We start from the raw sequence: 20,728 nt of genomic DNA, 5'->3' as shown, positions 1-20,728 counted from the left end.
CAGGGGATCACAGCTGGTCTACCCCAGGATCCTGAGGGCAGTCTCAGCTCACAGCCTCAAGCCCAGAAGAAATAAAGCCCAAGATGCTCAGAGAGAACCAAGGCTGTGTGGGCTCAGGGATGGGGCTGCTGCTGACCAGGTTCAGCCCCTGCCCCCCCCCCCCCCAGATGGGAATGTTCTTTATCTGTGATAGGTGATATTCTATTGCTAACCCTACTCCCAAAGCCCCTTGGAACTCCCAGCATGACTTTTTCATCAGGTTCCTGACTAGGGTCTAGGGTACCTGTGTGCCTAGCAGGCCATCAGTCCTGGTGAATGGTTAGCCTGTCTCTTGGACTGTGAGGCTTTGTTGGTTGGCACTTTGGACAGACTGAACTCTCTGGATGCTTTTTGCAGGATGAGTTGGTAGGAGGCATAGGGAGGAGGCTGGGTGGAGTACAGGTCAGGAAGAGCTGTGCCTGGGTTCAGGCCATGCTGTGCAATGTGGAGAGAAAGGCTACTGTGACTCCTAAGGGTACATGGGGTAGGAATCTGCCTGACTGCCTACTGGGCCCCCTGATCAGGGGCTCAGTTCCCCCTCTGCATTGAGGACTTATAGGCTCTTTCCCATACCAGATGTGGGGGCACATGCTATTTATTATGCCTCCATTGCCCTTCCTGCCAAGCCTGGGAAGGGAGACCCCTTTCATTCTAGTGTCAGAATGCTTCCCTCAGGTGTGAGGAGGGAACAGGAACTCCAACCTTAGGTCATCTCTAGACACTCTGTCTGGCTTTGAGTGCAGATACTCTGAATAGAGGCAGGGGGAAGCAGGACAGGGAGTCAGCCTGGGGCTCCCTAGAGGGGCTCCCTGGTAGATGCCGCCCTCTGGAGGGAAAGTCTGAAAGAGGGGAACCCTCTGCCTCTGTCACCGCACCACTTCCTTCTTGTTGGCATCACACACCTCACTTGCTGCCAAAGTCACAGGGACTCTCAGGCTGTTGCTGTCCTTCCCAGTATAGCCTAGAAGGAAATCCATAGGGGAAGTGTGTAGCCAGCAAGAGGCCCACCAATGTCCCCTGTGCCATCTACTCCTCTTGGGGACATCCCTCAGTGCCACCATGATAATAATTATAGTCAGCAATTACTTAGCACTTCATACATTCTAATCCACTTAATTCACAACACCACCCCTGGCAAGTAAGGCCAGCATTGGACAAAGAAATGACTTGCCCAATCCCTGCAGCAGGTGAGTGGCCAGTCCAAACACAGAGGGGGACAGTGCCATTTGTCCCTTGGCCCCATTTGTCACGCTACATTCTTACCACCTAATACTAGGCTTGGGCCCTGTTCCCTTCTTACCCTGCAAACTCTCTGGGCTGCGCCTGGGAGAATTCATGCAGACCTCAGGTGGAGTCAGAGAACTAGCCTGAGTGGAGCCCCGCCCGGAAAGGGCAGGGCCTGTTTCAGGTCCGCCCTAGTGATTTTCAGGAGCTGGAGGAGACTGCCTGGTTGAGGAGTCTCTAGAGAAGATTCTGTGACCGTAGGCTCCTGTAGAGCGGGAGTGACACCCCAGTTATTTCTCCAGCTGTTTTCAGTCAAACCCTCTCATCTTTGGAGGCCACCTCCCCAGGCAAGGCTTGGGGCTCCCACCCTCTGTTGGACGGTAAGTCCTGACCCTGTGGTGGTTGGTCTGCTGATTTCAGGAGGAAACTGGGATGTCCTCTTGGAAGGCACAGTGGATACTGAGCCCTGTGTTCTGTGGTTAGCCATTTGGGGGACCCATGGATAGTATCAGGTCTGAGTTAGGATGGGGGACATAGAGGAAATGAAGCCAGGCCCATCTTTCTTGGAACTCCCCCTTAGGCAGTGGAGATTCAGCAGCTGTAAGGAGGTAGACAGAGCATGTGAGGTCTGAAGGCGTCCATGTTGGAGATGAGGTCTTCACTTGAATGAGCCCTGAAGATGATCAGGCAGGACTTGAGAGGACAGAGATGGCATCCAGAGCTCCTGGCAGAGGGAATGGCCTGGTCAAAGGTCTGGGGGCTGGACAGCCTGCCCATATTCTTGGAGGCTGGAAGGAGACACAAGGTTGTTTCTGAAGCTTGACTTTAGACTGTGCCCTGTGGGGGAGGAGTCTGGAAGTGTCCAGGGCTGGGCCTGACCCTGCTCTTCCCCCTACCTACCCTGTATGGCAGAGCCATGAAGAAGCGGTTCGTGGTGCTGGGCCTGTTTGTCGTGGTTCTGGTACTTGTCATCATTGGTGTCTGCCTCTGGCTGCCCTCCAGTTCCAGGCAGCCCGAACATGTGTACTCCAGGGCAGCTGTGGCGACGGATGCTAAGCGCTGCTCAGAGATTGGGAGGTGAGCAGGACCATCTGACCTGGAGCATGGCATGGGGTGGTGTGGGCACACACAGAAGACACCCATACAGGTGAACCTGGGAGAGACCCTTGTCCCTCCAAGACTCAGTTTCCCCATCTATAATCAGGCTGCCTGAATGAGGAGCTGCCTGTCCTTTTTTGGATCCTCTCAGTAGCCTCTGGTCAGGGGAGAAGGAGACAGTGACCTTGAAAGCAGGGTGTTGGTCTCCCTGGGTTCCCTCTTGGAGTGGGCCCCTTTTCTCAGTTCTAAGAGGATCTATCTTTATGGATAAACCCTGCCATTCTATTCTATTTTAGATTCCTAGCTCACATTATATACAAAGATAAATTCCAGTTTAAAGACTTGAACTAAAAAAAAATGTTATTAATAAAAAATAACGGTTTTCTTTTCTTTTCAAGTAAGTTATGCACATTTGTTTGCTTGGAAAGGAGGAAATTATAAGTCTTTAAAATTTCTATGCATGTGGTGGCATAGAATGTAATCCCAGCTACTCAGGATGCTGAAGCAGGAGGATTGCCAGCCTTGGCAATTTAGGGACACCCTATCTCAAAATAAAAAAGGATTGGGACTGTAGTTCAGTGACTTGGGTTCAATCCCTGAACCAAACCAAAAAGCAAATAAAAAACTCCTATGAACTCCTCTTCCATTTTTCTTTGGATAGGGTGACCAGGTGAAGATGGGCAGGAGGGTGGCAGAGTAAGCACAGGGGCTAGGGAGCCCTGGGTATCTCATTCTCCTACATACTGCTGGCAGGGATGTTCTACAGGAAGGAGGCTCAGCAGTGGATGCAGCCATTGCGAGTCTGCTGTGTGTGGGGCTCATGAATGCTCATAGTATGGGCATCGGGGGTGGCCTGTTCTTCACCATCTATAACAGCACTACACGTGAGTACCTGGGATTGGGGGGGAAAGTGAGTGGTAGGAGTTGTCTATCTCGGGGTGGACTTGGGATGGGAGTTGCATACCTGAGTGTTCCCTGGGTTCCCTCTTGGAAAGGGATTGGGGTTGGTCTGGCCTGCCTACCAGCTTCTCTTTTCAGGAAAAGCTGAGATCATCAATGCTCGTGAGGTGGCCCCGAGGCTGGCCTATGCCAGCATGTTCAACAACTCCAAGCAGTCTGAGGAAGGTAAGCTGTCTCGTGGGCTTAGGGTGTGGGATAGAGCCAGGATGGGCCGCTGGGAAGTTGCCTCACCTACATGAGCATGCCCTTGTTCAGGGCCTGGGGACAGCTCTGGCACCTCTCCCATCCTTTCCTGGCCCCATGACACCCTCTCATAATGACTGGTTAAATGATCATCATGACTTGGGGGAAGGACAGGTTCTTCTGTTATTTCTGCTCAGGCCCTATAGGGCCAGGTCGTGGTTATATGTGGAAAAAATCATCACAATTTGTGCTCTATTGGTGGGTTCCACATCCAGGGATTCAAACAACTGTGGATGATGGAAAATATTTGAAAAAAAGAATTGGGTCTGTACTGAACATGTTTTGACCTTTTCTCCTTGTCATTATTCCCTAAACAATACAGTATAACAACTATTTACATAGCATTTACATTTCATTAAGTACTATAATCAAGAGATTATTTAAATTATACAGGAAGATATACGTAGATTATATGCAAATACAACATCATTTTATATAAGGAACTTGAGCATTCATGGATTTTGGTATCCTTGGTGTGGGGGGGTCCTAGAACTAATCCCCCATGGATACCAAGAGGCGATTTCATTATTGTAACAGCTCACATATTCAGGGTTCACTTAGGCCAGTACCCTGCTCAATGATTTTCACTGATGAGCCCCTTGTCTCATCCCTATATAATTGGGAATGGGGTGAGGATGCTGGATCAATTATTGTTTTATAGGTAGGAATGCTGAGACCCAGAGAGGTCATATAAACTACTGAGATCACACAGCTGGGAGATTTAACCCAGGCTGTCTAATCCTGTGTTTTTAATAGGCATTCCATTCATTTCATGCATTCATTTATTAATTTGTGGGGATATGGGGCAGAATCTCTCTTTTCTAACTTGGCCATAAGTGGAGAGGAAACTCCCAAACTCCACAGGTAGTAAGGGGAAGCCCGTGCCCATCCCCAGGGGCACCATTCAAAGACGGTAGAATGGATTGTGACATAAGAAATTGGATTTAAAAAGCCAATCCAAAAAAAAACACAAAGGGTAAATGTTTTCTCTGATATGTGGAAGCTAACCCACAATAAGGTGGGTGGGGAGGGGAAAAATAGAGGTTCAGAGCATTAGACAAAGAGAAATGAAAGGAAGGGAGATGGGAGAGGAATGGGAAAGACAGTGGAAAGAATCTGACATAATTTTCCAATGTCCATATGTGAATATACCACAGTGAATCCCACAAATGTATACATCCATAAGACCGAGGCCCTAATTAGAATAAAATATATTCCATGCTTGTATAATTATATAAAATGGACTCTACTGTCATGTATAACTAAAAATAACGGATTAAAAAAAAAAGAAGAAGAAGTTGGAAGGGTGGAGGAGTGAGGCACCCTGACCACAGCAAGGTCTGATGCCTCAGGGGAGTCCTATATGATATTCTTTGAGCAGCCTCTTTGGATTTCTCTATGACACGGGTAGTCTTTGATTTTTTAAATTTTCACTATATTTTTATTTCACTATAAGAAACTCAGAATGTGTAGAAATGACATTACTCGGCATATGGGAATGCTTGAATCTTATAGATTTAGTATCTTGCAGATACTTAAAATTCACTTACTTAACAGGGGTTCCTTGAGCCCCTCTTACAGTGTCAGGCAGTGTCCCAAAGCTGGGGTAAAATGCAAAGACAAAAAAATGCACTATAGCCTGGGAAGACTGAGTGATCCAGGTGGAAGGAGAAGGCGTAGAGCCCTGTAGGGAGCCAGGGAGGCTGCCAAGAGACCCAGGAGGAGGAGGAGGAGGAGGAGGACAGGGATCCAAGAGAATGGCCTAGGTTGTGTGGGACTTCACAGGTCACTGTAAAGCCCCTCTCTTTTGTCTAAGTAAGCGGGGGAGGCCCTTGAGTATCTGCGTGCAGGAGAACAGATCTGGCTAATGGTTAATGGGACTGCTTGACTGCTGTATAAGGAGACGGAAGCCAGCAGGGACCTGTCAGGAATTCATCTCAATAATCCAGGGAGGCTGGAGGATGGTTGGTCACGGGTGGTGCTAAATACTCCTGGAAGATGAGGGTCTGTGATTTGCTGACAGTTTGAGTGGAATGTACATGCAGGGAGTCCTGGATGACCCCAGTGTATTTGGTCTGCACCTGGATGGACAGGGTGGCCCTAACAGAAACAAGCAGGGCTGTTGGGGAGTAGATTTGAGTAGATGCTCAGCAGCTCCATGTGTTAAATTTGAGATACCAATTTTGAATGGGCAGGTGGATACTTGGGACTGACAATCAGGGGAGCAGTACAAGCCAGAGGAGGGTAAATTTGGGAGTTGTCAAAACAAGTGGAACCTGAAGCCCAGAGCTGGGAGGACATCATCAAGAGAGAGAGGAGAGGTGGCAGGAGACAGGGCAACAGACAAGGGGACCAGGGGAGCCAGGAAGGTCTGATACAGGGGTGGCTGGGGAGGAAAGAGTGATGATCCTAAGTAAGAGTGATATGCCGGGTCTGGCAGCATGAGGGCCACCTGTGAGCTTGGCAAGCAGGGTGACATAAAAACCCTGATTGGCCTGAGGTCAAGAGGAGACTTTCTTTTTAAAGGTGGGAAGAAGTGTATGCTGGGTGTCAGATCTTCTGAGACGTGTCATTTCTAGATCATAGCAACCTGGCTCTCAGAGACTTTGGGGCAAGAGAGGCAGCTCTAGAGCTGCAGCGGCCAAGCCTGGGCATAACCAAAAGGACTTCCATCACCTCAGTGGTAAAATTTGGAGGATGCCTGGAAGTGAGCAGGAGGCCATAGCTGTGCCTTTCTGGGCAAAGCTGTCAGTGACTGGATTTGGGCATAACACGTAGGTAGGCATTGGGCTTGTGGGGAATGAAGTTCAGGAGTCTGTTTCTAATTGACTCGTGGGTTCCTTGAAGGTCATAACTGGAAGGCAAGGACCCTTATAGTTTCCCCTTATATGGGGAAACTGAGGCCCAGAGAAGGGACTAGGCAGAGATTAGGTCTCAGGAGAGTAGAAAAAAGGAAAGAAAGCCCTTTTCTTGGGACTAAATCAGCCTTGAGGGTTACCTGGGCTTGAGCTGAGTGCAAGTAATACCTGATTTTACTTTGGCACGTTCTAGAGGATCCCAGGAGTCTTAAGGAACAAGAAGTCTTGTGGCTGGGGGTAGTTTGGATTGAGAGATAGGAAGGGGTCTGGCTTCTCCCCAGTTTCACTGAGCAACTATAAGCTTAGCACAGGATTTTAGACATGGAGACACTGTGGAGACAGACATCTAACGTTGGGACAGCAAAACACACCACATGTGCTACCAGCTCCCTATCCTGTGCCCTGCAGGACTCCATGGGCAGGACTCCATCCCTATTTGATCTGTACTCTTCTTTGTAGATCCCAGATATGATCCTAAATATCCCTTTCCTTGGGCTGGGGGTATAACTCAGTGCTAGAGCACTTGCCTAGCATGTGTGAGGCTCTGGGTTTGATATTTGATACCTAGCAACACACACACACACACACACACACACACACACACACCACCTTTCCTTCTAAATCTCGCTAGCTCTATCTGTAAAATGGGTCGGGAAGGTACTTGGGATGCTGCCTTTCAGAGATCCCAGTGTCCTCTCCTTGGGGGTCACTAACCATGGCTCTCTCTCTCTCTCAGGAGGGCTGTCAGTGGCAGTTCCTGGTGAGATCAGGGGCTATGAGCTGGCACACCAACGGCATGGTCGGCTGCCCTGGGATCGCCTCTTTGAGCCCAGCATCCAGCTGGCCCGCTATGGCTTCCCTGTGGGCAAGGGCTTGGCAGCAGCCCTGGAGAGTAAACGGGATATTATTGAGCAGACTCCTGCTCTGTGGTATGTCTGCAGGTTTGGGCCTACCTGGGGCAGAGGCAGGGCAGGCAGGGCCCAAGGACCCTGCAGACTGGGAGGGGCTGATGGAGCTGTGCTCTGCTCTAAGGACTTGTGACTAGGAGGGGGGCACGAGGGCTGAGAAGATGCAAACCCTTCCCACTGGGTGTGGGGACACATTCCAATCTTGGTTTGAGGACCCCTAGTGAAAACTATGGTTGACCATATGACCTGAATGGTGTGGGATACTAGGAGCTCTGAGCACCAGGGCCAGCTGCCCACCTGTGGACAGGTGCTGCTCATTCTTTGTTCTCCTTTCCCTGAGAACAAAGAGAATCAGGCAGGTGGAGGAGTGGGTCTAGCTGAATCTGCCACACTGGCTGCCTCACTTGAGCTCCCCCTGCTCTAGCAAGATTTTCTGCCGGGATGGGAAAGTACTTCGGGAGGGAGAGAAAGTGACCATGCCACAGTTGGCCGACACGTACCAGACGCTGGCCCGAGAAGGTGCCCAAGCTTTCTATAATGGGAGCCTCACAGCCCAGATCGTGAAGGACATCCGGGCGGTTGGTAAGTAGGCAACCTTGGAGGCCTGAGTGGAGAACCCCACAGTAGGAACCTTGACCTGAGTCCCACATCCTGAGGCTTCCTCAAGGCACCAGATTCTCAGGGAGTCCTTGGCAGGGTAGGGTCAGCAACAGTCCATGTAGGTCCACAGTTCTTTGTTTGGTCAGAGAGACCATGCAGACAGAAGAGAAAGCCCTTCATGGGCTTGATGCAGGTGTAGGCAGGAGCTGGGGATACACAAGAGGATCCAGGAGGACTTCTTGTAAGAGGTGGCAGCTGACCTGCAGATGGCTTTTCAGGCAGAAAGAGGAAGGGATTCCTGCAAAGGGCATAGTATGTGCTAAGTCCTAGAGAGAGGCAATTTTGATTCACCAGGAAAGGTCATAAGGGCTAAGGGTAGGCTTATGAGAAAAGTGTTGGAGGGATTTTGTGGGACAGGCTGTGAGTGCTCAGTTATGGCCTTTTTCATGTTACTTTTGTCTGTTTCGTGGAGGAGATTGATTAACATGTTGACCTTTACTACTAATGCCAGAAATTAGGCTGTAAATACTCTCTTTGGAGCCAGTTCCCTGTAGAATTAGGAGCCTCCATCTACTCATTCATCAAGGGAGGAGAGGTCCAACATGGGGAACGTTGGGAACAGACATTCTCCATTTGGAAAAGACCCTTTGTAGAAATGGGTGAAGGTGGGTGGGCCAGGAGGCCAGTGAGTCATGCAGATTGAGGGCAATGGGTCTAGACTGGATGTGGGTGGGTGGTGAGTACCATTATGAAGAATAGAGGACCTGGGCCCTTAAAGAATGGACAGGACTCCTAGCTTGATGGTCCTGTGGCTCCTCCCTCCACCATGGTACAGCTCTATCCTGCCCAGTGGTGCCACCCAACACCCCCATATGCAGCCCTGCTCCCCCATCCCCACTACGGTGCAGCTCCATCCCTGTGTCTACCCCTTTGCAGGGGGCATTATGACAGTTGAGGACTTGAACAACTACCAGGCGGAACTGATTGAGTATCCGCTGAACATCAGCCTTGGGAACTCAATATTGTATGCGCCTAGTGCCCCGCTCAGTGGGCCTGTGCTGGTTCTCATCCTCAACATCCTCAAAGGTAAGCAGTCCCACCACAGCTTCGCTGAAGGGTTCCACAACACTGCCTCTCCCTCCCTGAACTCCATCCCTGCTGCATCCTCTGCCAAGGCCTCCCCAGCCTGCTGCTAAGTGCATGGCTCACCCTCTCCTGCAGGAGGCAGTGTGGGGTGACCAGGGCTATCCATGATGGGCAAAGCTCAAGGGCTGGAGGAGGAGGGAAGAAAGGAATTCGGGGAAGGGGAGCCTCGCCCAGAGGGTTTAGCTGGTAAATCCAAGTGATCATCTGTGACTTTGTAGATCTTGAGCCTCTGGCTGGATGTGTGAGGCCCAGGCTGGGCAGTGGGGCGGGGAGCTTGCCTTATAACAGCTTTCTGAAGTGGCCACTGATGTTGACTATTTAGTGTTCCCTTAGTAGAGTTGGGAAACGTGGCTTAGGGAGACATTAATCTTTTGAACATCTCCATGCCCCTGGGGCCTACCAACATGCACCTGGCTCTGACCAACTAGGGTATAACTTCTCTCGGGCAAGTGTGGAGACCCCCGAACAGAAGAGCCTGACATACCACCGCATTGTGGAGGCCTTCCGGTTTGCCTATGCCAAGAGGACCCTGCTTGGAGACCCCAAGTTTGTTGATATGACTAAGGTAAGGGGCTGGCCTATAATGGGCAGGGTCTTGCCATAGAGGAATCAGGTGATCTCTCTGGGGCAGCCCAGCCTTGTGCATGTTTTCTGAATCCACTCCTCCCACAGACTTTGATTGTGGGCCTGTTGTGTCCTGGGATTGGTTATGCCAAGCCCCGCAATTTCTGCTCCATGGAGTGCATCGTTTGGGGAGGGCTGGGAAATAGACTTGACAAGTTAGCAGCCTCTCTCTAGCTAAACTCTAACTCAAGGGCTTTTGCACATGCTGTGCCCTCGGCTTAGAAGATTCTGGAGTGGTCAATGTTGAGGTAAGGAACATAAGGGGATGTTGTAGCCCTCAGGAATAAGAAGGATGTGCAAGAGAGGTCAGGAACTAATGTAATGCTTTTCTGATCTCCATGCCAGGCCTGACCTCACCTGGCCCCCTCATTTGCCAGATGCTTCCGTTCCACGCTGGGCCTCTCCTGGAATCCCTGTCATGACCCTTCCTGCCAAAGGCCCTCACGTTCCTCCTTACCCCTGCATTTGGGCTGGCCTTGCAGATCCCCTCACACTGACAGGAGGGGACTGTTTTCTCTGGTGTCTTCTCTTTACCAGTGAACATTCTGTACTACCCGCCCTGCAATTGCCACTGCCACCACAGCCTTGACCTGGCATCTTATCTCTCTGAGAGGACAGAAGTCACCCTATTCTTCCTCCCTCTGCCTTCTCTCCCGCTGGCCCTTCTGTCAGGCCCATCTTCTCCTCCTTCATTTTAATTTATTTTTTATATGTTTACTTTATGATTCTGGGGATTGAACCCAGGGCCTTGCATGTGGTAGGCAAGCACTGTGCAATGGACACACACCATGGAGCCATATCCCCAGTCTGTCTCTCTCCCTTTAGGCCCTGTCCTTCCCTGTTCCACTCCTACACTCCTAGGTCTCCAGATTTCGCCTCATTTTCTTCTTTGGCTTTTCATGGCAGCATCTCACATAGTTCACCCCTTTCTTTTACTTTTCAAATTCACACCTATACAGTGAAAAAGAAAAAGAAAAAAAAAAAAAAAAACAGAACTGGGAGTCAGTGGTAACATGTGTGAGGCTCTGGGTTCAATCCCCAGCACCACCACAAAAACAAAACAACAAACGAAAAAACCCCAGATGTGACTGTACACCTGTTTTCTTTCCCTTGATCCCCCAGATGTAGATATTCTGCTCTCTTTCTGTCTTCTCTCATTCCCTGCCTCCCCACTCTCCATATCCATGTTTTGTCATACTTTAGATTATCTCCTAAGAGTGAGGATTTATACATACTGTGGCAGCCAGAAACCTAACATGGAAGCCACGTAACCTATTAGCAGCCCATGTCAGAACTTCCCTGAGGGTCTCAATTGCACATGAATTGATGGTCCAAATTCCATCAATTCATGTGCAATTTGGCCATGATGTCTCTCCAGTCTCTCAACCTACAAGAGATCCCCTCGACTGGTTTGTTCATGAAACCTAGGGCAATTATCTCAAAGTATCCCACATCCCAAATTTGTCTGTTTCCACGGGAGTAGACTTGGGCTGAACATGCTTCCCTTGCATTGGTCGATTAATGCACAAGGGTTGCCCAAACTCTCTTGAGGCATTTTTCTTGCTCTGCTTCCAGGGGCCCTTCCTCTCTGCTTCCCCCTCAATTTCCTCTTCTCTGTCTATCTTTAATCCTGCTTTGGGGACACTGGCCAGGCTTTCATGGCTTTGAACAGCTTCCTGGTGCCAACATTATGTTTATCTCTCAGTCTGACCTTGCCCATGAACTCTACATACCCATGCTCATGGGTCCACCCACCTGAGTCATGCTCTTCAGTGTTTTGATGGACATGTGTCCAAACTCAAGCCCTGATTGTCCCAGACCTGTCCCTTCTGCAGTGTTTATCTCCCCAGTTAATGGCCACTCTGGGCCAAAGACCTCAAGGTCATCCTCTCTTCTTTCTCATGGTGGGGTGGGGAGTGAGTCACCATATCTCTCTCCTAATTATTTACAGCCTCTCCTTATCTCCCACATGGACAGCAGAGGGACCCTGTGAAAATGCCTCCCAGCAAGCTCACTCCTCTGCCCCAGTCCTGAGTGACTCAGACCAAAAAGCCAGTCCATTCTTTTTGAACCTATGAGGCCCTGTGGAATGGGCCTCAGCCTGTATCTTAACCTCTTCACCCCTCTGCCAATTACTCTCTGCCTGTCACTTGCCTCAGGGACTTTGCCTCATTCTGGGCTCTGTTCAGATGTCACTCCCTTTAAGAACCCCTCTCTGACCACTCTTTCCATACCTTACTCTTATCTATCCCTCTTATCTGGCCTCTCATTTCTAGCACTTCCATGCCTGCTATTGTTTTTGAACTGCAGGGACCTTTGTTGTCTGTTCCTTGCTGATTCCTCAGCTCTGGGCATATAGTACACTCCATAAATACTTGCATTAATGATTGAATGTGGCAAAAATCTGGAGTCTTGGGGGATGGACAGGCAGTCAGACATCCAGAATTGTTGTTATGCAACAAAGACAGGCTAGAGAGTCAATGAGATGGGTCACATGGGATGCTGGGCCTATTGCCTGGGCCCTGGGAAGCCCCAGAGGTTTTAGGGTGCAGATTACTTAGGTTAGACCTGTGCTTGGGCTTCCTAAGATCTGCTAGGACAACCCTATGTCCTGCACCCTGCCCTCCCTTCCCACTCTCTCAGGTCAGCTCTGGGTCTCTGACAGGTGATCCACAACATGACCTCTGAGTTCTTCGCTAACCAGCTCCGAGCCCGTATCTCTGATGACACCACTCATCCAGTCTCCTACTATGAACCTGAATTCTACGCTCCTGATGATGGAGGCACTGCTCACCTGTCTGTGGTTTCAGAGGACGGCAGTGCTGTGTCTGCCACTAGCACCATCAACCTCTAGTAGGGGCTGTGGGGCTATAAGGAGGGGCAGAGCTGGGGTGGGGATTGAGCCAGGGGCTGCCCGTATATCCCATAACTGGGGCTCCCACTTTTATATTGGGAAATAGAGACCCCACCTGGTGGCATGCCCTAGCTGGGCCTCATAGGAAGCAAGCCTGGGCTGGGGTGGGTGGGCAGGAAGCTGGCAGGGCCTGGCCAGGCTGGGCATAGCTCTCTGACCTGGTCCATTGGCAGCTTTGGCTCCAAGGTCCTTTCTCCAGTTAGCGGCATCCTGTTCAACAATGAGATGGATGACTTCAGTTCCCCCAACTTCATCAACCAGTTTGGGGTGCCTCCCTCACCAGCCAACTTCATCAAGCCAGGTACAGCGAGGAGGTCCTGAGGCAGGGGATTTAGGTTGGGAGACAGTTGGTATCCTGGACACCAGCTGACCACTATATCTGTCCCCTCCTGTGGGCCACAGGGAAGCAGCCACTCTCATCTATGTGTCCGTCAATCATTGTGGGTCAGGATGGCAAGGTCCAGATGGTGGTGGGAGCCTCTGGGGGCACACAGATTACCACGTCCACTGCATTGGTATGTGCTACCTACTCACCCTCCCTAAGCCTGTGCCTGGGCCAAGCTCACACTTTACCAATTCCCTCACCCCCAGGCCATCATCCAGAGCCTCTGGTTTGGCTATGATGTGAAGCGGGCCGTGGAGGAGCCCCGATTGCACAATCAGCTTCTGCCTAACACCACAACGCTGGAGAAAGACTTTGATCAGGTGGGCTGGGGGTTGGGGAAACTGAGTCACTGTGTGGAATCACAGGGCATTCTGGGCTGGAGGCCTGCATCTTCTGAGTGGACAGTGGTGGGTGTTCTCTGCCCAGGGCAGATGGTCCTCACACCTGCTACCTGGGTCGTCCTGAGCCCTTATGTAATGAGAGCTAAGCCACCCGTTCTAACAAGTCCTCATGGACTGAGGTATCCCCCCCCCAACTTTCTCTTCTTGGTCACTTGGCTGGAAATGGCACCATCTGGCCCTGAGAGGCCCATGACCACACAGGAGTGGTTCAGATTACATCTGGGACCCTGATGAGGTCTCCCTTTCCCCTCTTCTCTGCAGGCGGTGGCTGCAGGGTTGAAAACCCGGCACCACCAAACCGAAGTCGCTTCCACCTTCATCGCGGTGATCCAGGCCATTGTCCGCACAACCAGTGGCTGGGCAGCTGCTTCAGACTCCAGAAAAGGCGGGGAGCCAGCCGGCTACTGAGTGCTTGAGATGGGCAAGACTGACCAGCAACCCAGGAACAAGATATTCACCAGAGCCAAGAGTGGGACTGTGGGGGGACGTACTCTCCCTAGGAGTGACAGAGCAATGTAATAAATGGGGGCTCTGTGCCAGGCTGTGGGCAGGCAGCCTTGCTGGCCGGGCTCCCCACTGCCTGGGTCTCAGTGTCTTTTTGTGTGAAAATGGAGCCATCTAGCTGGAGGAGAATGAACAGACAGGATCTGGAGGTCTTCGCGCTGCGGGTTGTGGAATGAACCTCAGCCGTTTTTTGTTTGTTTTTCTTCAGTGCTGGGAATTGGACTCGGGCTGTTCTACTGCTGAGCTACCATCTCAGCCTTTTAAAATTAATTTTTTTGAAGTACTGGGAATTGAACACAAAGTGGCACTCTGCCATTATATGTTATATCCCCAGTCTGTTTTTAGTTTTGTTTTGAGATAGGGTATAATTTGCCCAGGCTGGCCAGGGAGCTGAGCCACCCGTTCTAACATGACCTCATGGGCTGAGGTATCCCCACAACTGGCTCTTCCCTGGTCACTTGGCTGGAAATGGCACCATCTGGCCCTGTGAGGCCCATGACCACACAGGAGTGGTTCAGATTACATCTGGGACCCTGATGAGGTCTCCCTTTCCCCTCTTCTCTGCAGGCGGTGGCTGCAGGGTTGAATACCCGGCACTGCCAAACCGAATCACTTCCACATTGCTGTGGATCCTCCTGCCTCAGCCTCAGCCTCTGAGTAGCTGGGATTATAGCTGGGCCACTGTGCCTAGTAGCCTGTTTTTTTTTTTTTTTTTTTTTAATGGACACAAAGCCTTTAATTCATTAATTTGTTTTTATGTGGTGCTAAGGTTTGAACCCAATGCCTCATACATGCTAGGCAAGCACTCTACCACTAAGCCCCAGCCCCAGCCCTCAGCCTGTTTTTTAGTAGGAGGAGAACCTGATGGGTGGGTAAGTGGAAGAGCAAGAGGCAGTCCCTTATCAAACATGGTCTTTTCCCATCTTGGGTCCCCAGGATTAGAGGCCATTCGTCCCCTTCCTTGGGGCGGGGCAGTGGGGAGCAACACTTCCTGGTGTTGACCACAGTGGGGCGCCCTGGTTCTGACATCAACTTGGGCAGAGGGCCCCGGCAGCAGACAGGAGTGTGGGTTCTTTCTCTTCCAACTCTAACGTGTCTGGGCTCACCCTGCCCAGGACACCGGGAGGTGAAACTCTGACCTGAGGAACAGGGACTGGGCAAGAAACTGAAACAAAACATCTTGTTCAGAGCCATGCCCAGGGTCACTTTTCAAGGACAACCCAGAGTCAAATCCAAGCTTGTGATCAGCTCCAGAAAAAGACTCAGTTCTCTAGGAATGGCAAGCTGGAGGAGACCCACAGGTCTCTGAAGGGAATGTGGCCCAGAGAAGGTGGGTGTGAATGGCCACTGCTGGGCACAGCTTCCCTCCCCAGGGTCCAGCCCCTCTAGCCCTCCCTCAAGGTCTTTGGATTTGTCCTTCATACAGTTGTAGGTGAGGAGCTGATGAAGGCTCCTGGAGATGGGCTGGGAAGGGAGTCACAGCCTGCAAGTAGGGGGGGCCCTGAGGGCAGGAGCACAGGGGCTAGAAGAGGGACCAGGGTAAGTAAGCTACATCTGGGCTCTTCTTTAGGGCTGGAAAACTTAGTGCTTCCAAAGTGCCCACTGGAAAGGGGTTTTGTGCTTGCAGGCTACATTCTAGGTCTGACTGAGCCTTAGAGGTTTCTATCTCTGGGGTTCCCTGGGAAAGAGACGGAGGTGGGTAATTAGGTGTGGCAGTCATTCCTCAATCCTTATTTTAGTCTGAGAGGAAAGGCCATGACCTCATTTTCAGAGGAAAAGATTGAGGCCTGAGGGGTGGGCCTTGCTCACGGTTGCACAGCCAAGAGGGAGCAGGAGGCTGTCATGAAACTCCCTGAGCCATAACATGCTGGAGGCATATCCAGGTTCTCCAAGGCTATGGGCTTATCCCAGGGCTACTTTGGGTCTGATTCACCTCTCTTCCCTACCATCCCATCCCCTGTCATTTCCTGGATAAGAACATTCAGGGACCATTCCAGCTGAGCCTCCCCAGCTGAGTCCCTGGCCAGGCCCAGCATGACAAGAGACCCTTTCCCTAGGTCTCTTCTCTGGCTGTCTCTGCACTCTGGCCTCTGCCTAACCAGGATAGCTGGGGAGAGAAGCGGGGATGCCTCGCCCCTTGACCCTGCTGTCCTTGTTGTTCCCTATGCTGGCCTGTGAGCTCTGGGGACTGTGGCGGGTGGGTGGGCTGGCTCCCATCCAGGAATGTACTTTGGTTCCCAGTTGAGCAATGTCACTGCAGAGTGGAGGTCATCTGGGGGTCGGAAGAGGCTCCCACAGCCCACCCCTCCTTGAGGCAACTGTGGGAACAGACCTACAGGAAACAGCCACTCTGGCCCAGGCTGACCAGGGGCTCTGGACACAGTGGGGTTGATAGGCTGTGACCTGTGCTGACATTGTCCTCTGGGCCTCATTTCTTGGCTATACTGGAAGGTGGGCTCTGACTCCATGTAGTCAGAGGGAAAAGGAGAAGGGAGCCATGGGGACTGTTGGGTGGAAGTCCAGCTCATGACCTTTGTGCCCTGAACTCCTGTTAAGCCTGGTCAAATATGGACCTCAGTGAGTGCTCACTCCCCCCGATTGCTTCCCAGTTGGACACCCTGGCGTCTGGGGAGAACAGGAGCCAGGCCAGTGTCCCCAAGGAAGAAGAACTGTCAGTATAGGAATAGACTTGAGCACCCATAGACACAGGGAGGCAGACATGCGACCACAGAGGGGCTGAGCTGCAGAGGAAGTGCAGGGGTCCAGGGAGGGCAGCTCACTCCCTGGAGGCCCAAGGCTGCATTTCTAGGACAGCTGTTCCCAGGGACAGGTGATCTAGTGGCACTGGGTGCTATAGTTGGACACATGGCCTGCCCTGTGGGTGACACCCAGGGCCCTGGGCCAAGCTGTGGCTGAGCTATACAGAGTGACACTGTTTTGGGTCCCCTTTCCCTCTTCAGCCCCACTCCTGTGCCAAGTGGATGCTGCTGTATAGGTGGGGCCGGCAGAGGGGGCGGGATTGGGGAGTGGAGCGCCACTGTGATGGGAAGACCTGATCTCTCTGAGTCTGATTCGGGCAAGGGAGCTGGACGGTCCATACTCTGATTTCCCTGCATTGCTGAGACTTGGGAAATGACATAGGAACCTTATACCCTGGCTCCCCCAGGTGCAGCAGGCATCAAGTCCTCAAGCACATTGAGATGAGAAAACCCCAGGGACTGTCGGGGTTGGCAGGAGGGGCCATGAGACCAACTGGCAGTGAAGGAGTTAACCACAACAGCTGGCTCTTCTCTGCAAGGAAAAACTCCCCCTAGATGTCTGGCCTCCTGCCAGCACCGAGCACTGAGCCGAAAACTGGAAGTTCACCCTTGTGGCCAGATCTGCCTCTGTAGAGAGCGCTTGAAGAGGGTAGCAGTCCTGCCACCGCCGTCTGTCCAGGTCTTCATAAACCCATCTGTCTGCTTGGCTGACCACTGTTCATCTGTAAACCTGTTTCTCTGCCTATCTGTAAGTCCATCTCTTTCCAAATGTCTGTCTGACCATCCTCTCTGTCGAGCTATCTAACCTGTATGTCAATCCATCTGTCTGTATCAAGCCCCACAATTTTTCTCTCTGTCCAATCATCTGTGAGTCTACTTTTTATCCACCTGTCCTTTTTTGTCTGACCATTGGCTTATCTACCATCTGTCTCCCCTGTCTCCCTGGACCACTGAAACATGGCCCAGGGCCACAGGGCCACGGTCGGCTTGGTCCTGCTGGGACTAGGGCTGGCACTGGCAATCATCGTTCTAGCTGTGGTCCTCTCTCGCCGCCATGCCCATTGTGGCCCCAAGGCCTTTGCCCATGCTGCTGTTGCTGCTGATTCTAAGGTCTGCTCAGACATTGGACGGTGAGTGAGAGGTGGGTAGGAACTGGGTGGCCTTGGGCATCTGATCCTTCCTGGAGACTTTGGTGGTAAAGGTGTGGAGAACGCACGTGTATGCTGGCTGGTGGAGTAAGAGCTGTGTGGTTTTGGGTTCTAGCACTGACCAGGCCTGGGTGCAAGGAGGTAGCCCCAGGACCCTTGCACAGAATAGGTGGCAGATATGCCCCCATGGTAGATGGTGACCCACAGGGCAGTGCCAGTTGGGGCAGAGGTCATGTGTGAGTCCATTCCTGGTTCTAGGGCTCAAGAGGTCCATCTATAATAATGCACAGGTTAGAAATAGAGACTAGGGGCTGGGGTTTGTGGCTCAGTGGTAGAGCACTTGCCTAGCATGTGTGAGGCACTGGGTTCAAGCCTCAGCACCACATTCACAAAAAAATAAATAAATAAAATATAGGTATTGTGTCCATCTACAACTAAAAAAAAAAAAAAAAAAAAAAAAAAAGAAAGAAAGAAATAGAGACCCTAACAAGGTTTTCCTGCCTCACCCCTGGTATGGCCCAGCCTGACTCTGATCTCTGATGGTCTGTATTGGCTCCTTTAGCAAAGCTGTGCCAGTTGCCCAAGGGCTGGGGGATTTTACCAGGAATAAAGGCGAGAGAGTACAGAGTCTCCGATGTGGGTACTGCCCAGGGCTAGTCTCCCCAGTGGCTCAGGCTTCATCTCCAAGTCTCTCAGACTTAGAAAACGTCCCCTGCAAGTGCCACGTCCCTCATGGCATCCCTCGGCGTGTCTGAGCCTGGCTAGGTGGGCGGAGTGACTGATATTTGGCAGGCCAGGACCAGGGTGGCGGTGGAGAGGGGCCACAGCTGGCTCTTCCTGATCTTCTTCCAGGAAACCCAGCCCACGGGAAGCTTCTGCTGCCTGCCACACCACCGTCACTGGGGCGGGACATGGCAGGAAACTCCTCCCGGCCCCCTGCCTCCCACTGAGCCCCTAGAAGCCTGGGCAAGCATTCCTTTCCCGCCAGCCAACGTGTCTGCTTCCCAGAATATCTGCCTCACAGGCCATTGTGAGGATTCAAAGTGCTTTGCCAACCTGTGGGCCAGTCCTGCTGCACAGGGGCCGGTGACAGGGCCCTGGCCCAGTCCCCTGGTTCCTGGCTTCTCCTCTGCCGTGCTTTCTTCTATTATCATTCAGTCCATCTTCTCTTCATCTGTCCATCTATCCATCCTTCCTAGCTCTGACCGCCTTACCTTACCGGTCCCTACGGGCTCCTGACTGGGTCCTCTGGGTCTGCTTCCTCCCACATCTGCTCCTAGGACAGCAGTGGCTGAGAGTGGCAGTTCAAGGACAAGTCAGGACAGGCAGCCACTTTGTCTCCCCAGGATGTTCCCATGAGATACAAGGGATGAGGCCACTTGTCACCTCTAACAATGCCCCTGTCACATCAGGACAAGAAGAGATGTGGTACCTGCTTAAACCCAAAGTCACAAAGATATTAATGAGACTACTGGACCTCAGACCCCAGAGATGACCATGTGGGCATGTTCCTGGAGTGGGGGGGCTGCTGTCACATATCTCAGAGTGGATTCTGGGCCCTTTGTGTTGGGAGTCGCCCCAGCTCCAAAGACTAACCTCCCCATCCCCAAGAAGAGCCGTCCAATGGTGAGTCCTGCTGACTCACATGATCCTTACCCACCAATCAGAAAGCACCCCATGCCAGCTGCCAAAACCCTTAAACTGTTAAGCTGTTTCAACCGGCAGACCATCCCTGGCTCTATAAATACGCAGAGCTGCCTCAATAAACGGGCATTTTCTCCGACGACAGCAAGCCTTGATCGTCTTTCACTTTGTATCTCCCAGCCTCTGCCTCCACACTGCACACTTTGGGGTCTCTTCTCTGAGCCTGCTTCCTTGCAGTCCCATCTCTCTCAGGCTTCCCCTTGGTGGAAAGGGCGGATGTGGTTTCTCCCCATTGTTTTGTTAACCAACTCTCTCTGCTTCCTGTTCTTGTTTTAAGAAGTTAGGAGTGGGAGGGAGCCTGGGGCTGGTTTTAGCTTGTGCTTCAGAACAGGGATCCGGTGACCCGGCTAGGCTGGAGCCCTAGGTTAGTTTCTCAGGACCCCTGGCTGAGGCAAGTGCTTGGGGCCTTGTGAGTGTCCTCTAGTTGCTCACTTGAGTATGGTAAAGCTGGGGGCCTTGGAAAGGTAGGTACCTGCCCAAGATCTCTTCCCATGGGGCACCTGGTCACTGCCATAGCATCTTCTAGTGACTACCCTTAGCCCATGTTACTTCCTTCTTGTTCCCATTTCTCCCCACCATCTGCAGGAACTTGAGCTCCTGAGTGAAGGTTCTTAAGGTTTATGTGAGGAGCTGGCCTCAAGCCCAATAAACAACAATAGGAGCATGGTGACAGTGAGATCCCTTCCCCTCTAGTCTGTAGTCTCCCAGTGTTTCATCCCAGTGTGTTAAGATTGCAGACTGAGTGTTGTGATGATCAGAATGTTTGTCTTCTTTTTATTTATTTTTAAAATTTTATTTTATTTTGTGTAGTTGTAGTTGGACACAACACTTTTATTTATTTTTATGTGATGCCAAGGATCGAACCCAGAGCCTCGCACATGCTAGGCGAGCACTCTACCGATGCGCCCCAGTCCTAGCCCCAGCCCAAGAGTTTGTCTTCTAAGGAGACTTCCTGAATTTTAGGGCTAGGGATATCTTTCAGGTTTTGTGAGGTAGCTTCTCAGAAATTCTTGCACTCCTGTGGGATCCTCAGTGGGAGGACTAGCTTTTCTATTTGACTTAGGAGAAAATTAGGCCTGTCCAGGAGAAAGAACCTGCCTGGCACCATAGTGAGCATATATTGTTTTCTCTGTTATTGCCACTGCTGCTCCTGCAGGGGTAGAAACTTTCCAGGGCTGTGGGAGGGGTGAGGTCTTCCTAGAGTCCCCCACTC

At 51.5% G+C, this 20,728-nt stretch overlaps 2 protein-coding genes across 6 annotated transcripts in view; both read left to right on the top strand.

The window, feature by feature from the left end:
* Positions 1 to 2,179: 2,179 nt before the first annotated feature.
* Ggt1 (gamma-glutamyltransferase 1) lies at positions 2,180 to 13,808 on the top strand. Of its 2 annotated transcripts, XM_076867502.1 has the most exons (12): positions 2,180 to 2,340; positions 3,115 to 3,245; positions 3,400 to 3,486; positions 7,159 to 7,351; positions 7,755 to 7,912; positions 8,867 to 9,016; positions 9,505 to 9,641; positions 12,366 to 12,553; positions 12,788 to 12,915; positions 13,017 to 13,129; positions 13,206 to 13,319; positions 13,662 to 13,808. In XM_076867502.1, exons 1-12 carry the CDS (start codon positions 2,180 to 2,182, stop codon positions 13,806 to 13,808), a joined length of 1,707 nt encoding a protein of 568 aa, XP_076723617.1. The 2 variants fall into 2 exon arrangements, with proteins under 2 accessions (XP_076723617.1, XP_076723626.1); XM_076867511.1 differs by lacking the exons at positions 2,180 to 2,340; positions 3,115 to 3,245; positions 3,400 to 3,486; ... (2 more) ...; positions 8,867 to 9,016; positions 9,505 to 9,641 and having other exon boundaries at positions 12,378 to 12,553; positions 13,017 to 13,072; positions 13,176 to 13,319.
* A 3,182-nt stretch (positions 13,809 to 16,990) lies between these two features.
* The window catches only part of Ggt5 (gamma-glutamyltransferase 5), a 36,489-nt gene continuing 32,751 nt past the window's right edge, over positions 16,991 to 20,728 (top strand). For 2 of the 4 annotated variants that reach the window (XM_076866507.1, XM_076866445.1), the window contains exon 1: positions 16,991 to 17,793. In XM_076866507.1, coding sequence (XP_076722622.1) covers positions 17,621 to 17,793 — 173 coding nt within the window. In that variant the 5' untranslated portion in view covers positions 16,991 to 17,620. The remainder of the gene's footprint in view (positions 17,794 to 20,728) is intronic. The other 2 variants (XM_076866729.1, XM_076866572.1) reach the window with 2 other exon arrangements.

Source organism: Callospermophilus lateralis, chromosome 1 (assembly GCF_048772815.1).
Source record: "Callospermophilus lateralis isolate mCalLat2 chromosome 1, mCalLat2.hap1, whole genome shotgun sequence".
Classification (NCBI taxonomy): Eukaryota; Metazoa; Chordata; class Mammalia; order Rodentia; family Sciuridae; genus Callospermophilus; species Callospermophilus lateralis.
The sequence above is the reverse complement of the archived record's forward strand: the minus strand, read 5'-3'. Positions and strand labels throughout refer to the sequence as shown.

What these genes read in the sequence shown, in the direction of transcription:
- Ggt1 (XM_076867502.1), top strand. Translation starts at nt 2,180, where the DNA reads ATGAAGAAGCGGTTCGTGGTGCTGGGCCTGTTTGTCGTGGTTCTGGTA. An exon ending in CGCTGCTCAGAGATTGGGAG is followed by an intron (nt 2,341 to 3,114) that starts GTGAGCAGGACC and finishes TACTGCTGGCAG; the next exon opens with GGATGTTCTACAGGAAGGAG. An exon ending in ACTAGCACCATCAACCTCTA is followed by an intron (nt 12,554 to 12,787) that starts GTAGGGGCTGTG and finishes GTCCATTGGCAG; the next exon opens with CTTTGGCTCCAAGGTCCTTT.